The sequence below is a fragment of the Aphelocoma coerulescens genome, chromosome 4 (genome assembly GCF_041296385.1).
Source record: "Aphelocoma coerulescens isolate FSJ_1873_10779 chromosome 4, UR_Acoe_1.0, whole genome shotgun sequence".
In the NCBI taxonomy this organism is placed as follows: Eukaryota; Metazoa; Chordata; class Aves; order Passeriformes; family Corvidae; genus Aphelocoma; species Aphelocoma coerulescens.
The window spans coordinates 77126165-77143123 of record NC_091017.1 but is presented as its reverse complement, the minus strand read 5'-3'; the positions used below and the strand labels follow the sequence as shown (position 1 = coordinate 77143123).

Sequence of the window (16959 nt, the reverse complement as noted above, 5' to 3'; positions counted from 1 at the left end):
GTGCATGTTGTCAGGAACATTTTTATTGTGACTTCCTCTCTGTAATTCTTTTTTTCCTATTGTAAGCAGCTTTGGAATGATATGCTTAAATCTAATCATGAATTCAGAAAAGGGGTTATCCTCATTAAAAGCAGCTGACAAATCTACACACAGCCCTATACAACATCCTCCGATTCTGCCAGGGAAGGGTGGTGTGAGGAGATGTCTCCTCTGACACATTCAGCCAGCAGCCTTCCACGAAAATGTTTATTTGGGTTCCCAGAACACAAACAAGTTGGTTTTGCTCTTGGGAGAAGGTGTGAGTTCCCATAAGGAGCTGAAAGCTGGGTGTCTTCACTCCCAGCCCCGACCAGGCTGTGAACTCAGACAAAAGTTGTCACAATCTTGCCAAATGTGCTGAAAGGTGATGAAAGGAAGACTTTGGGAGTCCCAAATGTTTCTCTGTCATTCCCCGAGTCTCCAAACCACACGGAGATTGTTTCCCTACTCCAAAGTCAGGGCTCGTGTCTCCCGTGCTCCTCACCAGTCTCAGCCTCGTCCCTTTTCCTTCCCTCCTGCTGCTTTTTTGCCAAGGATGGATACTCAGTTCCCTAAAAACACCAGCCTTGGCAAATCCACCTGCACAATCCCAGCCTTTCAGATGTCATTGTGGTCCCTTGACATTGGTAAAGCTGGATCTCAGCGTTGGCCTGGTTGTCCTGTCAAGGGAGAGACTGATCTGACGTTGTGGGGACACGGTGAGCTGCTCTTCCACACATTCTGTGCTTCTTCCCCAATATTTTTACTCAGTTCTCACCCAGCTGGGCTCGTACTGGTGGAGCAACCAACCCACTGTGTGTCTGCTGGTTCACCCAGCCGTGAATCCAGGTGGCTCTAACTGGGACCAGCGTGAGGAGAAAGCCCTCAGGCCTGGTTTGATGTGACTCCACGTCCATCTGTTGTTGCTGCAGGCCACCCCAGCGTGCCTTTCCATGGCAAGCTGCCTTGTGAAATAATTCCCAGCACAGTGAGGACGTTGCCAAACGCCAGCGCTGTGACCGAGCGGCGTCACTGCAGCTGGAGATCTTCTGGTGTTTTATGGGTTCAGAGAGAATGCACAGCACAAAATGCTGCAGAATTTCTAGGAAAATGCCTCTGTTGACAATTCACAAGAAAGAAATGTTTCCTCTGGTGCGGGGTGCTCAGCATGCCCCAGTTTTCATGGCCCAAAGCAAGCCCAGTTCCAGAGCACCACGCTCCTCTCTCACTTCCAGCCTTGGGCCCATCTTGCCACCACATCTGGAGAGGTGAAACGTCACCCTCAGGGTGTCCTGAGGGCCACACTTGGAGACCCAAGTGGGGCTGGCCAGCTGCTGGAATGGTCCAGGGTACGCTGCAGCCATACCTCGATATCAAAGTGGGTCATGATGGCACCACTTTCTCTAAAGCAATGACAGCAAGGTGGCTGCAAGTAGACCCAGCCTCAAACCCCTCCAGAGTCTGGCTCCTGGCTCAAAAGCCAAATTTCCCCAAGATGCCATGCACAGACCCACTGTTCCCATCCAAGTCGTGCTCCTGCTTACTGGATAAAGACAATTCAAAATAAAATACAACCAACTTTCAGAGAGGCCACAGCTCACAACTCTGCCTTTAAAAACGTATTTTACAACCCCACCATCCTTGATTTCCAGGAACTCATGAATAGAGAAGATATATTGTTCTTGGTAACTAAATAGTATCATTAAAACCATTATGAATCTTGCAAAAATCATTCCCTGTCTACCTAATTTAATCTTGGAACAATAACTATTATTAACTTGTCTTGTGCTGTTGCCATTTGAGATGATGGCCCTGCATGCATGGGGAGCTATTACAGGATCCAGTTTTTGTAAATGTGCATCGCTCTTACGTGCTTGAGTGCCTCTCCTTCAGAGAGCTCCCAGGATTTATCCACTCCAGGGCAGCGTGGTGAAGCTGAAGAAGAAAATGAGGAGTTCAGGGGATAACAGAAAGCTTAACTCTTGTCCTTATCATACAGGTAAGAGTCTCATGGCTGAGTTCTCATGCTCAGCTACACAGGAAATTCTCTGTATGATTGACAATGACATCGCTCCATGTGGCTTCCCGAGGGTTTATAAAAGGCTTGATGTGCTCAATAATGTGGTCATTCCCAACTGTCTGTAAGAAATGGTGTATTTTTGAAGCCTCCAAGGTTCAGCCAGCGTTGTCTCCATATCCTCAGGCTCTGTCTCACAAGTGCTCAGCTGCAGAGGAGAGAAAAGGAGCTGCTGTCTGTTCCCACCCTTGGATTGCGACCGCGCGTCCCCAGAGCTCACCTCAAAAATGTGGCACGTTCAGCAGGCAGCACTCCCTGGGAGTGTGGCTGTTTGACCTCCCCCTCCACACAGCTTGATGGAATAGGGCTCATTTCCTTAGGAAACTGGCTTCTAGGGGAAAAAAATTAAAATCCTCTACCTGTTTCCCTCATTCCTTGGTAATAAAAAATCAGTGAATTATTTTCCTGATCACAGAGTTGAGATGAACCAAATGAATTCGTTGGAGTCCCCCAAATAAAAACAATAGTAAATATGAAGTCTGCTGGACTTTGGGATGAAATCACTGCGGATCTCAGCTTCAGCAGAATGTGTTTCATGTGCCTGCAGAGAGCAGGGCGGGACTGGGGCTGTGGTTCCCCCTCTGTCCTGCTGAAGGTGCTAAATGTGCCTTCACCCAATTCTCATTTCTCTGCTGCAAAAATGTTTATTCTCTTCATTACAGGGGCAAATAATAGCAGTTTCCAGGCATCTCCAGCAGGAAGGTGTTGGTGGTGGAAAAAGGGAAAACAGGAAACATCGGAGTACTTTTCTAACACAGCAGGGTGTGATGTGTGGATGTAGATGTTATTCCTGTCCCACTCTCCCTGGTGTAACCTTTTACCCCTTTCTCCAGTTCCAGAGTCACAAAACTACTGATTTTCTCAAGTTTCACAAGAACAGACACCTGAGCAGAGGTGAGAGACCTCAGAAATCTCCTATACACCCCGTGGGATGCCCATCTGGACAGCCACACCCGACCCCAAACCTATAGGAAAGCAGACAAAGCGTGTAGTGATTGGCAGAACTGTTTGATTTTCAACCTGCTTTTATGTGAGAGGTCTTAAGTAGGCCAGAATTCTGCTCTGGATTTAGGTGGTCCCAGAAGAGCTGCTGAGATGTGCAGTGGCATCATCAGAGAGTCTCGAGAAGGAAAGGTGTTCCACCTTTCCCACTGACAACACTCCTGTGAAGTTATCAATGTTATCATTGGAAACGCCAAGACAGACCCCAAACAGGCTCTGAAAGTGAGAGCAGCCAGAGGAAATCCCCCTTGATGGGTGACCTGATCTCTGATTGGAGCCCAAGCACCCCTCTGCAAATGAGCAGCACAGCCCCAGCTGTCAGGGCCAGCGTGCTCCAGGGCTGAGCTCATTTCCATGCTGGGTGGGAACTATTTTCACGGTAGAATTCTTGCATTTCGGTAATTAGGAGTTGTTCTGCCAAGCCAAGGGGTCGGAGGATGTGTGCCCTCCCCGTCCCTGGGCACAGATGTGCAGCCAGGGAGGTGCCAATGCAGGGATCAGCTCCTGCAGGAACATGGAATCACCTGCAGGAAGCAAAATTGGAATGATAGAAACCTTCACACCCAGGATATAAAGAAAAAAACAACTTTCCTTCTAGTGGAAGGCTCTGATTCCTGTAACTGGGCTGATCGAAGTGAAGAGAGGTTAAAACACAGCTGTGGCAAAGCTTTGCAACTCCCAAGGAAGTGTTTTGACTATTTTTTCAGCCCCAGGATAAGGAGCAGGTGATGAACATTTGCATCTGTAACACATCCTTAGGACCCATAACACAAAAGAATGAGATCCTGTGTCATTTAATGCCACCCAAATAGGTGCTTGGGTGTGCATTCCCCCCCCCCCCCCCCCCCAAAAATATGAGATTAAAGCCTCTGCCTGAGACATGGAGTCTGTAATGATAATGACGAGTTATTTTTAAAATGATTCCTTGAAATTTCCCATTTTATTTAACAGGAGACAATGGATAAAGAATATCAGGGCAAGAATTTATTCTTGGGAAGTATCAGCAGTGTGGGCCTGGACCAGACATCCTCATTACAACCCACAAGAGCATCCCTCGGGGATAACACTGGAAAAAAAATAGGCAAATAAGGACTAAAAGCAAACCTAAACATATGTTTTAAGCTCTCCCTATTAGGGAGTCCCCAAAACACCTCCCAGACACAACTCCCAGTCCTTTTGGAGGTTGTTCACCTCAGTTATCACTCCCAGTGGTTTTTCTCAGCATCTGCAAACCCTAGAGGAGGAATTTCTGGCACAAAGAGCCCTTTTTCTGCCCAAGTGAACCCACTTTCCCCACCAGGCTGCCCAGCACCACCTGTGCAACCCCTTCCCACCCCCAGTGCCCTGCCCCACCCTGCTCCAGGGGTGTTTTCAAACCCCAGGAGGATTTCAGGAAGCAGCAGCTGAACTTCACCCCCAGAGCATCAAACTGAACATCTCCAGCTGCTCCTCCTGGACCCTTCTCCCTCTCTGGAGGGGGAACACTGCCTAAATACTAAAGAATTGAATATTCACCTCCCCAGGCTGGTCATTCCTGGGCTGTTGGACCACTGAGCTTCAAGCCAGGCAGCTGAGGAGCTTCCCCCACCCCAAAGTGTAAATGAGTTTATAGGAAATGGCTGAGGGTAAAGGGGAGAGTGGGTGGAGAGCTTGTTTTCCTCCCCACCCTTGTTAGAGGCCCTGACCTCCTTCTTGTGTGCCCTCTTCTCTTCTCTGGGGTGGAGAGGAGACGTTTTTCCAGGGTTTGTGGTGATGAACGGGGTGATCCCTCTGGGAGCCAGCAGAAAAGGAGGAGAGGGTGAGGGCTGCATCCTTCCCCTGAGCCCTGGGAAGATGAAAGCTGAGTCAAAGGAGGTTCTGCCTCATGGAAAGGGGCTCTCTGTCCAGCAAGGTAAGTTCTGGTTTTTGTCTTTTTGCTGATTATTTTTGTCTCTTTGTGGCTGTTTGAAGTCAAAGGAGGTGATGCAAGTGAAGCTGAAAACTGTTGAGCAGCTTGGTTAGAGGCTTCTGTTTGGGTTTTATTAATTTATTTTGATGTTTAAGGATTTAGGGTTTTTAAAAATCTCTTCTTGAGGAGTCTTGGTTGCCTTTTCTAAGTAAAAGCAATGCTCAGGGGTGCTGACTATGGAGACCTTGCTGTAAAGGGAGGAGGGTGAACAAGCAAAGCTGTGGGATGGTGTGAAACAATGAAAGGGACAGAGGTGAGACACAAATTTATTCCCCTGGAACCCAGAGGCTGAGGTAGGGGGTGTGGATTTCTTGAAAGCTCTTCCAGTATCAAGCTCCTGCTAAAAAAACCACCCCACCCTATTGTGTATCCCACAGCCAACTTTTATTAATAAGACACCACTATTTTTAATTGTAACATATCCTCAGTGTATTTTTAATTAATAAAACACCACTGGCAGAGAGGCTCCAGCACAGCTGGGGCAGGGGGGAAGCCAAGGTGGTGAAAGGTTGTGTCCCTTCCTCCTGGAGCTGTGGCATCTCCAGCTGTGCTCCTTGGGAGAAAAGGAAGCTGCTGCCAGGAGCTTCTGGGAAGAAGTTTTTGTGCTGTTCTTGGGAGGAACGGCCAAGAGAGCTCCTCGTGCCTGCTGTGGGAGCAGAAGTTTGTGGGCAGGGTGATGGATGAGCTAAGGGAGGAAGATTTCCCTCCCCAGGAGAAGCCAAGTGTACGGATTTCACGGAATTCCTAACGAGAGTCTGGGCTGGGAAGGGATGGAATAAACCAGGTGTGAAGGGAGCTGTGAGCCCCTCGTCACCAGGGATGAGGCCACAAGCTGTGTAAACCTCACTGAGGGACTTGGAGCAGCTTGCAGGAGATGAAGGAAGGATGGGGATGGGCCCTGTGTGATGATTATTCCTCCATCCACTCACTTTGGCCTGTGCCTGTTGCCTCTGGCTGAAAGAGCCCCTTTGAATGAGTGCTGGTGGTGAGAAATGGGGAAATTTGTTGGTTTAGGAGGGATTTCTCTTCTCTGTGTGCTGTTTCTCCTGCACAGATCTTGGTGGACCCTGTTTCCTCTGAAGGGAAAGAATGAGGGATGTGGGAAACCACCAGGTGGGAACTTTTAAAGTAGAAGGGGGTTGAATATCTGGTCCCTTTTTCAATCAGGGGGTTGAATATCTGGTCCCTTTTTCAATCAGGGGGTTGAATATCTGGTCCCTTTTTCAATCAGGGGGTTGAATATCTGGTCCCTTTTTCAATCAGGGGGTTGAATATCTGGTCCCTTTTTCAATCAGGGGGTTGAATATCTGGTCCTTTTTTTCAATCAATGTGTTCAGTCTGGGGTAGAGATTTAGATGAGCTCTATGGAAAAAATTCCCTAGCATGTCTAGGAAAATACCCCCAGCTCCTGAGGCTGCTCATGTGGGTGCTTTCCCATCTAAAAGGAGGTGAGGGGCACTCTCTGGGAGAGGCTCAGGTGTGTTTTATCAAGCAGAAGGTGTTCAGTTATCCCTGCACCCACCTGTGTGTCTCTCTTGCTCCAGAGCTCAGATTTATTCTGCAAACCACCCATCCAAAACTCAGTTTTGGATGTTTTTTTGCTCAGTGGTTTTTTTGCTGCTTAGGACTTGATTCTTGAAAAGAGGCACCTGAACTCCTTCCCAGGGATCTTGACTTATTTCTGTGTCCTCTGCTCTGGCTGGGGAAAAGCTACATGGGAGCAAAGTGTCCTTGTCCTCCTCCCAGGAGCTGCAAACCCTCTCTCTGCATGGCCTGGGAGAAAATGGGGCCCTGAAGTTGCCCACAGTGTGATTTTCAAAGCAGTAATTAATTTGCTGAGCAGCTGTGAGCTGTGGAACTGACCCAGAATACTGAACAGTCTCCCTGCTGAGGGCCTTGTTCCCTCCCCATGAATATCTCCTGTGTCTGTCTCCACATTTTGGGAGGATGGAACCCAGGTGGGGTCCCCAAGGGAGCAGAAAAGACTCTTCTCCCTTCCATAAATCAGTTGTGAGGGAGGAGCTCCCTTCAAGGAAGTCGTGGTTGGGAATCTTCTAATTCAATGTGCCCAGCTGGGCTCCCTTTCCTGCAAAAGCCTGGGATAAAGGGTGGCTTTGGACCCTGAACTTCACAATCCTCTGGTATTGGAGGGTGACCATGGGTAGAACTCCACTCAGCTGCAAAGGTTTTCCTTAAAAACAGATCAAAACTGAACTTCTGCCTTAAAATAATCTCTTGGTGATACGAGGCCTGTGCATCCCCTGCTTTTTCTTCAGCTTCCACTCCTGATTGGCCTCTATCACCCATACCCAAACAGCCAAACCCCAAGTCTTCCCCCATTTAACCCTCTGGCCAATCATAGCTGTATTTAATGGGAGTAGGTGGCCCAAAGGCATTTGGGTTCCACCACACCCACTTGATTCACTCCAATTACTTCTGTAAATAACATTTCTGGGAAAGTGGGAATCTTTAATCCCAAGCCCCATCAGCAAAGTGGAGGCAGGGAGGAAGGTGAAGCTGGATTCTCAATGATTTTCTGGATTGCAAAGCCAGGGAAGGATTTTTTCCCTGGCAAAACCAAGGGTGGGTGTTGGAAACCTCCTTGTCTGCGTTACCAAGTGAGTGGGAATGGGATGGGATGAGCTCCAGCTTAGCCAAAGGCTTCTCCTGGGTCTGGAAAGGGGACGGAACTGTGTAATACAGAGGACAGGAGGGAATCCCATCACTTGAAAGCTGGGCCTGGGACTGGTCTTATTTATTTCCTGGTGCTCGCTTGACACCTCTGGTGTTGTCCCTTGGATGGTGTGAGGTACCTTGGGTCTGGTTTGGGGGAAACTGGGACAGGATGCTTTGTTTTATGGGGTAAGAGTGAGAAACACTTTTTAACCTCTGGGTCTGGGCTGTCTGTGGCCTGTCTGGGTAAAAGTGGAGGGAGGTGTTCTCATGAGACCAGAGTGTCGGTCCTTTGGAAAAACAAGATGTGTTCTCCTGTTTATTATTAAAAGTGAGTTCACAAATCTTTCCCATTTTTGTTTTATTTATTAAAGTGGGGAATTCCCAAGGAGGGAGCTGCTTTTCCTCTGGAAGGAAGGCTGCAACCAGCACCAGAGTGGGAATGGGGGGATTGGGAATGATGGCTCAGCAGCTCCAGTGCTGTGGGGATTTTTTTTTTTTTCAGTGAGGGTGTGGGAGTCTCCAACCACACACCTGGTGTGTAGACAAGATGGGAATTGGATCTGCTGTGGGAATTCTATGGTAGAACAGCTTGGAGATCCCTCCAGGCATCTCCCCTTAAGCCCTGGCAAGGAGCCGAGTCTGTCTCGTGCCTGGGGTTTTCTCATCTCTTCCTGTGGCTCTTCCTAAAAAGTTCTGTGCAGTTGGAACTCATGGATGGATGTTCCCAGAACAAAAAAGAAAATGACATCAGCTGTTCCCATCAACAGAATTAAGTCCAAAGCCTCCAGATGTCAGGCATTGGTGGTTTTTTTTTTTTTTTTTTTTTTTTTTTTTTTTTTAATCTTACTGTGACTATAGGAGCTCTTCCTTCATTTGCAGCTAATGAATAGAACAAAACACAGAAATCTGCACTGGGTTAGAGAGAAATGGATGTGTTTGGAAAAACGTGATGCCTGCTGGTGTGGGGGTGTGAGGGCTTGGGGCTGCATCCATCGAGGCAAGGGGTGGATTAATAACACGTGTGAGCCTGCAGACCAACCCAAAATAGGATGTTTCAGACGGAATGCATCTTTGCTGATAGTGCCCAGCCTCCTGTGGCACCAAAAACGACAGTGGGAAGTGTCTGAGCCCCTCAGCTGAAAGGCTGCTCAGGACCCACTCCTCCAATTTAATTAAACATCTCGATTGTTTCAATTCAATTAAGCAGCGAGCTTGATTGGATCGGCACGAGGAAGGCAGCGAAGACGGATCTGAGATGTGGCATCTGTCAGCAACCTCGGGAGGAGGCAGGGATGCAATTTATGTGGTGGCCAAGGGTCAGGTTTCGCGTGCTGGCTCAAGGAGAGCACAGAGGTGTAGCCACAACCTGACTGCACTGTGGCAGGCACAGACACACACAGGAGCAGGCAGATGGGGTGTGCTCCTCACCCGAGGGAGCCCTCCCTGAACAGGGTGTGGAGGCACAGAGGCAGAGAAGGGAGAGAGGGGACTCTCTGTGTAAGCTCCATGCAGAAGGCTCATTGAGGGGAAAAGGATGAGGGGAGGAGACAAAGAGCTGAGGATCTGAGGGTGTCCAGGGATTTTATAGTGGGGATGGAGAGGTGGGGATAAGGGATCCAGCAAATGGGAGGCAGGGTTGAGGGTAAGGGAACCCATGGGAATAGCACCAAGGAGGGACTTAGGGAAGGAGCCAGTGGGGTGTTGAGTACAACAGAACTTTCTAGAGCTTATACATATTAATTTATGGGAAATAAATATTAACAAACTTATACATAAAACTGGGAGGGGAAAACATGAACCAATCCTATAAAGGCATGCAGATAACTGAACTGGGGGATTATGGGCTCTCACCCTAATTAAAAATTGAAAAAAACCCCCATTACCTAGACAGGCTTTCTGTGTTTGTAGTTGGTAATGAAAAGATCCCCAGAGGTCGTAGCTCAAGGATACCACGAACATTTTAAGGATCTCTTTGAGGTGAGGTGTTGACTGGAATCAGGACCAGGTGTATAAGGAGGCTGAAGGCTCTGGAACTTTGATGTCCTGCTGGGGAATGCCCGTCGAGGATCCAATTTCTGCTGGTTGAACAAGGTGCTGCTCTAGCACCAAACTGGCTCCCGCTGCCTTCCTGGTTTTCCTGGAAAACCGAGTCTTCAGCTTCCCTCCAAAGTCTTTGAAACCCTGCAGTAAGTGGATGGCTCTGCCACAGCAAGGGCTGCAACAGCAGCTCCTCTTTCCCCTCCACCTGCTCTTTTTGTAACATTTCCATGGCCGTTTTCACCGTTTTAAAGTGATTTTCCCCCACCCATTATTTAAAGAACAGTGGGGGATAACTGCGACCTTAATAGCTGAGGATTAAGAAGCCCTGGCTGGGATGGTTTCATTTGTTTCACTGTTTTCAGAAGTGCTGCAGCGCTAAAGCCTGGAGTGTTTGAGACCTAGAACAATGCACGGACTCATCTTTGTTTTTACTGGGTTGTTGGGAGCTCCTGTGTCTCCTCCTGTCCGTGTAAATGTTTTATGAAGTGAGTTTAAAGTCAATAAATGCTTCCTGTTTAACATCTGCCTCGCTGCCTTATGAAAGATGCTTTATAAAAACATCAGAGCTCTCAGCCGGCACGGGGCTTATCTCTGGTTCCCTGCTAAGCATGATACCAAAACTCATCTAGGAGGGAGGAAAAAAAAAATCCTGCTTTAAAAAGAAAATAAGCTCGTGTCTTCCTCCTAATGATGCTGCACTGATTATGCAGTAACACAGCGTATTGAAATTGCTTGGAAATTGGATTTTGGAGCCAGCTGAGCTTCAAACCCTGATGGGAAGGCTCATGGGGAAAGCTGGCCTGCACCAAGCACCCAGCTTGTTGCTTTCTTGCTGCTTTTTTTTTTTTTTTTCAGTGTGACAAATGAAATTTGAATAATTGCTGTGTAAACTGAGAGCAGTTGTTGAATCTGAGAGGGCTGAGAAATGTGCACTCTTCGGCTTTGCTCTGCTGCTGCTGTTGACTCACGTTGATCGTGGCTGGAATCCTAACCCTGTGGCTGGCACAGGCATTTCCATGATATAATAAAAGGCAGGCAGGTCCCTGGGTTTGCATGACTTTGCAAAGTTGCAGCTGGCATGGCCAAACTGGGCACGGGCTCGTGGTTGGCAAGGCTGAGGTGGGCAAATCTTGGTGCTGCCAGCATCTGCTTGGGCTTGGCCAAGGCAGTCCTAGGCCAAAGGCGGGTGCAGATAAAAGCTAAAAGGGACTGATGTGATGCAGCTGTAACCTTGTCTTTGCTCCTCCTATGCTGGCAGGTACTGGATTGTTTTGCTCTTATTTGTACATGTATTTTTGTTTCCTCTCGTTCCCACATCTCTGTGTTGCTTTCCTTCCTTTAGTGAGGGGAATGGCCCCTGTGGGAGATGTTATTGAAACTCCTGCTCGGTTCCATCAGGTGAAACATCACCTGAAGAGTGCAGCTAACAGCCTGTGATGTAAGGAAAATGACTTGGTGAGGGCAAACACTGATTTTATTTTCTTTTATGGCTCTGTGTGTGTCTAAATCGTATCTTAACAAGACTGGGATTATTTTCAAACTGCCTGATCCTCTGGAAGAAGTTTCCTGACATGAATAGTGCAGTAGCTGGTTTGTTCCTCCTTAGCCTTCAGCAGGAGGAAAAACACTGAGCTGCAGATGAGCTGCTCATCAGACCCATGTGGGGCTGAAGGAAGCATCAGTTTCCAGAGAAAAAGGAAAAAGTTTCTCTGCTTTTTTTTTTTTTTTTCTTTCTTTCTGAGAAGTGGCTTAGCCTTGATTGCAAATAGCAGGATCTCTGGTGTGGAACAGCTCAAATCTGAATTGTTTAGGTAGAGTAAAATGTAATCTGAGAAGTTTTTGTTAGCAAGGGACTGGCTGAGCTTTGGGAGCCCTGGAGTAGGTGACACACGGAGATGTGCAGCCACTGAATACCTGAACTCTGTGCTAAAGGGGTCTGGTGGAAGGAAGGGGTTTGGAAATAGGGAGTTTTTCCTGCCTGTACCTGGTGCAGCTGCTCTTGTTCTGGGCAGCCTTAGTTCTGATTTCCAGGGCTGCTGCACCAGGGGCTGTCTCTGCTCTGCAATTGAGTGATTTTAAGTTCATTTGCATTTTCACATAAAACAGCTTTACAGCTGCCTGTAGCCCAGATTCCAGTCCCGAGTTTAGTAACTTTAAAAATCAGGTTTATTCTTCCCCCAGATTCTTTTCCTTTCTCCATCTCAAGCTTGGAAACTGCCACCAAACCTCCTGGGCTCCTTCACCAGCTTGGACTGCTGAAGGAGTTTTGCTTGAAAAGTTCAGTTAGGGCAAAACCTCATTCTCTGATCTTTATTTTTTTCCTGACTGCTCCTCCAGTAGCCAAGTGCTTTGGACATGACTTTTTCCTTTCAGGAGAGCCCCTGCTGTTCCATGACAATGATTGCTGTGATGAGAACTCGCAGGTAATGAGTGACCTTTGTGTTTTGCCCCACGCAGGAGAGACTGAGTGGAGATGAGTTTAACAAGGAGCCCTTGGCACAGGTGCTGTTTTATTGCTTTAAAGCCTTTTTGTGCCCTTATTGTTGGAATTAAAGGACAGACCTCAGCTTAAGGACAGGCTCTGGATCAGTTGTGTTTTACAAAAGGGAGCAAGCTGTGAATAGAGAGGCAGCAAAGCTCTTGGAGATGGAGCTGTGGGGATGCTGCTGCTGTGTGCCCACGGCTGTTTGCTGCCTTGTGCACACCTGGACTCGGATCAGGCTGGGATCTCTCATTTCACAGGGTATCTGCTCGATATCCTGCCTCCCAGCTCAGTGGAGATGGCTCCCTGGCTGTGAAGTGCCCATGAGGGAGGCTGGGGACAGGAGGTGCTGACAGCATCCAGCCCTTGGCATGGTTGAACCACAATCAAGGTGGTTGTGTGGAGCCACGGTGAGGCTGAAAAAATAGGATCTGACACCCACTTGGACGTGGTGAGGTCGCAGTGACAGCAGAGACACCTCATTTCACACCTGCCATCGCATCCCTCCCTGTCTGAAGGAGCTGGGATGTGATCACTGGAGCCTGGAGGGGACTGACTGCGTTTGGGTGGCTCTGGGGCAGATACAATCTGCTGATGCTTTTGGAAACCACTTGTGTGACAGTGGAGAAACGTCTTGGTCCCTTTCCCACCTGGAAGAGGGACTCGAGCTGATGTTCTTCATGGTTTGTCTGGCTGGGGAGCCCTCCCCTCTGATGCCTGCAGGTGATAAGATCTTTTAGGGAGGCTCCAGGAGCCCTGCAGCGAGTCCCAGCTCGCTGTTCCTGCTGGCATCCAGCTTCCCAATTGCAGTGCTCTAAACTTAATGCCCCAGAGAGCAGCTGAGAGTGGCTCCAGGACAGAAAGCAAGCCACAGTCTAGCCTTGGTTAACACTTTTTGTGTTTCATGTCTGTGTTCAGCAATCGGGCTGATGTCTGGGAGCTTTGATGTGAAGCCACGATGCTCCCGGGGGTGACCATGCCCATCCTCAGGGACCAGCTCTGCTCCTGCCTGGAAGGCTGCTGAAATCTCAGCTGGATGTTTTTGCTTTTGGGGAGGGCTGCTGTTACCTTGTCAGAGCTGCCAAGCTCGGTGGCTGTGAGCTCTGTGAAATGCAGCTCACCGAGAGACAGCACAAAGGGAAATGGAACTGGGGTGTTGCTCTGTCTTTGAAAGACCTGTCTGCTTTTCATCAGGCATTTTGGGGGCTCTGGTTGAAATCCTGTTGCTTGTTAAAAGCCCTGAGGTGAGGTGGAGGGCTCTTGGTTGGAAAACCGTGGTCATGAGAGCAGCAGGAGAGTGAATGTGATGCCTTAGGTTTTAACTTTGATATTTTCCAAGCCTTGCGCTGCCCAGTGTGTAACTCTGAAGTTTCGTGTGGCCCGTCAGCTGCTGTTCTCCCATGCTGGTTAGACATAACAAACCTCTCTAGGTTTGCTCTTCAAGGACACCTTGATTGTCCCAGGCCCCAAAATGTGTAAACTAAAACCTAGAGGAGGGGCAAACTTGGGGTAATGCCATCATGAACTGAGGTTATAACTGGAGAATTAACCCTGGTATGCAAATGAACCAAACTTATAAAAGGGTGAAGAACCCGTGACCCAGGGTCCATCTTGGGTATGGCCTTTTGACTGCCCAGGGTGAGCCTCTGAGGGCCCTTCAAATAAATACCTACTTTTATTCTCTTATTCTTGTCCAGTCTCTGTTTTTAGGTGGTCACCTCAGGCATCAAATGTTCTGCTAAGTGCCTTGGATAACGCATGGAACGGGGTGGGGAAAGCTGTTCAAATCCTTGTTGAGCCTTTTCAGGAAGCCCCTCTGGTGCAGTCAGCCTGTCTGCCTTGGTTCAGGTACTTGGGTGGGCAAACACCACTGTTTTGTATCAGTGTTTCCTCCTGAGGGGTGCCCACCTATCCCCAAAATAACCTGGGGTGCTGTGTCCAGCTCTGGGATCCCCAACATCAGAGGATGAGGAGCTGCTGGAGCAAATCCAGAGGAGGCCATGGAGATGCTCCAAGGGCTGGAGCCCCTCTGCTCTGGAGCCGGGCTGGGAGAGCTGGGAATGTTCACCTGGAGAAGGGAATGCTCCAGGGAGAGCTCAGAGCCCCTTGCAGGGCCTAAAGGGGCTCCAGGAGAGCTGGAGAGGGACTGGGGACAAAGGCTGGAGGGACAGGACCCAGGGAATGGCTTCAAACTGCCAGAGGGCAGGGATGGATGGGATATTGGGAAGGAATTCCTGGCTGTGAGGGTGGTGAGGCCCTGGCACAGGGTGCCCAGAGAAGCTGTGGCTGCCCCTGGATCCCTGGAAGTGTCCAAGGCCAGGTTGGATGGGGCTTGGAGCCAGCTGGGACAGTGGGAGGTGTCCCTGCCCACAGCAGGGGGGTGGAATGAGATGATCTTTAAGGTCCCTTCCAACTGAAATGGTTGATTCTACGCTTTGCCAGACTAACCAGCACTTCTTGGAGTCTCCTGTCTTGCAATATCTCCTGTAAAAAGAATTTGCATCCTGGAGTGAAAAAAAACAGTCCAAACAAAACAAAAATAATAATATAAAAAATCCCAAACCAAACAAAAACCACAACTCAAACCACAAACTGAAATCCCAAGAAACTACTTCATAACTTTGCCACGTTCTCTGCAAATGGACTGGATTTTTTTTTTTCCCTCAGCTCTCCTGGCAGATTTTGTATTGTCTGCTTCTGATCTCTATCTCCTGGCAGGCAAGGCAGCATTTCCTTTGATTTGACAGTATTTAGAAGCAAAATCTGAAAGGAAAGCTTGTGATCTGCAGCTGTCAGAAATGCCACCTGCTCCAACTACGAGTGCTTGGAGGCAGGGAATCTGCCATGGAAGGTGTGTGTGTGCTGGGACTGTCTGCAGCCCTCCTAAGAGCGAGGTTAAAATGCATAAGTGAGATAAAACAGAGGGGTTTGGCAGCAGAATTTTTTTATATTGATAAAAATGATATATTTTTTATTTTATTTATATATATATATATATAAATTTCTACCAAAGCCTTGCCAAACCCCTCTGTTTTATCTTATGCTACAAGGGTGGAAAGGAATATATCTTTCTATAGATCTGTTTTCCCTGTGGGACCAGCTGCTGCTAAAAGGCTGGGAGTGGGATGTTAACAGAAGTTGTGGGAGAAAAAATGGGAAGAAATCTTTGAGATCTTCTCCTTGGCCATCTTGAAAGACGAAATCACAGCAGCAGCATCGCTTTGGCCTTTTTCTACCCAGAAGTGCCTGCCTTGGGGTCACTCCAGGTGAATTTTCAGGCCTGTTTTTAAGTTTTTTTCTCAGGGCCAGGACCTGTTGTTTGGGCCCACTCTGAGCCATGAGTCACCGGTGCTTTCAGCAGCAACAATGGCAGAAATGGGCAGCATTTCTTCCAATGTGATTATTCCTAATTTGTGCAGGATGGAGGAGTCTGGAGTGGAGCTGTGCCTTGTCCACGTGGCTGCTGCACTGAAGGGAAAGTGCCTTTAATTCCTTGGGCAAGGAGATTGAAATCTCCCATTAGTCAACGTTTAAATGTGAATCGTGGAATAAATTATGGTGCAAGGGAGGTCTGGAGGTCTCTGGTTCTGCTCCAAGGTGGCTTTTAAAGAGAGGTCAGGTTCCTAAGAGTGAAGGATGGGAGATGCTCCCACCTCACTGGGACCCTGATCCAGTGCTTAGACATGGTCAGAAAGAAAGAAAGAAAGAAAACCTCCACATAATGATGGTGTTGGCATTTCCATTTGGACCTCTAATGCCTCTCAAAGCTGCTTGCTTTAAGGTTAAAAATCTTGCAGCTCTGATGAGGAGAGCACAGTTTCTCTCTTCAGAAGTTCCTCCTGCTCTAGATAAAGCAGAACCCAAAATAGCAGAAGATCAGTCAAAAAAGGGTTTAAATTTCAAAGTTGCTGTGAACCTACAGAGGAATGGTGCTGATGCTACTGGGCCTTGTCTTCAAAGCTCTGGGCTCTTAAAGGATTGAGGACAAAGGGGAATGGCTTCCCACTGCCAGAGGGCAGGGTTAGATGGGATATTGGGAAGGAATTGTTCCCTGGGAGGGTGGGGAGGCCCAGAGAAGCTGTGGGTGCCCCTGGATCCCTGGAAGTATCCAAGGCAGGTTGGATGGGGCTTGGAATAACCTGGGCTGGTGGAAGGTGTCCCTGCCCATCCAGGGGGTTGTATTGGGATGATCTTTAAGGTCCTTTCCACCCAAACCATCCTGTGACTGAAAGGATCCATGATGAGCAAACCCAAAGCTTTGGCTGCTTCTCTTCCCTCGTGTCCAGAGGAGGGCAACAAGGCTGGTGAGGGGCTTGGAACACGAGCCCTGTAAGGAATGGCTGAGGGAGCTGGGGTTGTTTAGCCTGGAGAAAAGGAGACTCAGAGGTGACCTTATCACTCTCCACAACTCCCTGAAGGGTGGCTGGAGCCAGGAGGGGGTCGGGCTCTGTCTCCAGGCAGCCACTGACAGAACGAGAGGACGCAGCTTAAGCTGTGCCAAGGGAAATATAGGTTGGGTATTAGGAAAAAGTTTTTCACAGAAGAGTGGTGAAGCACTGGAATTGTCTTCCTGGGCAGGTGGTGGAATCACCATCCCTGGATATGTTTAAAACAAGATTGGCTGTGGCACTCGGTGCTGTGGTTTAGTTGAGGTGTTAGGACATGGGTTGGACTCGATGATCTTAGAGGTCTCTTCCCACCTGGTGATTCTGTGAT

The 16959-nt window shown here is 48.5% G+C and overlaps 1 protein-coding gene and 1 long non-coding RNA gene across 3 annotated transcripts in view; one reads left to right on the top strand and one right to left on the bottom strand.

Moving 5' to 3' along the window:
* Window positions 1-302: 302 nt before the first annotated feature.
* Window positions 303-4610, bottom strand: LOC138110091 (uncharacterized). The gene is made up of 3 exons (XR_011150790.1): window positions 4512-4610; window positions 3116-3621; window positions 303-2243 (listed from the first exon to the last, which is right to left on the bottom strand). It is a non-coding gene; the product is annotated as an uncharacterized lncRNA (long non-coding RNA).
* A 131-nt stretch (window positions 4611-4741) lies between these two features.
* Window positions 4742-16959, top strand: part of SLC4A11 (solute carrier family 4 member 11) — a 136910-nt gene continuing 124692 nt past the window's right edge. The window contains exon 1 of one of the 2 annotated variants that reach the window (XM_069014782.1): window positions 4742-4988. In XM_069014782.1, coding sequence (XP_068870883.1) covers window positions 4850-4988 — 139 coding nt within the window. In that variant the 5' untranslated portion in view covers window positions 4742-4849. The remainder of the gene's footprint in view (window positions 4989-16959) is intronic. The other variant, XM_069014783.1, reaches the window with a different exon arrangement.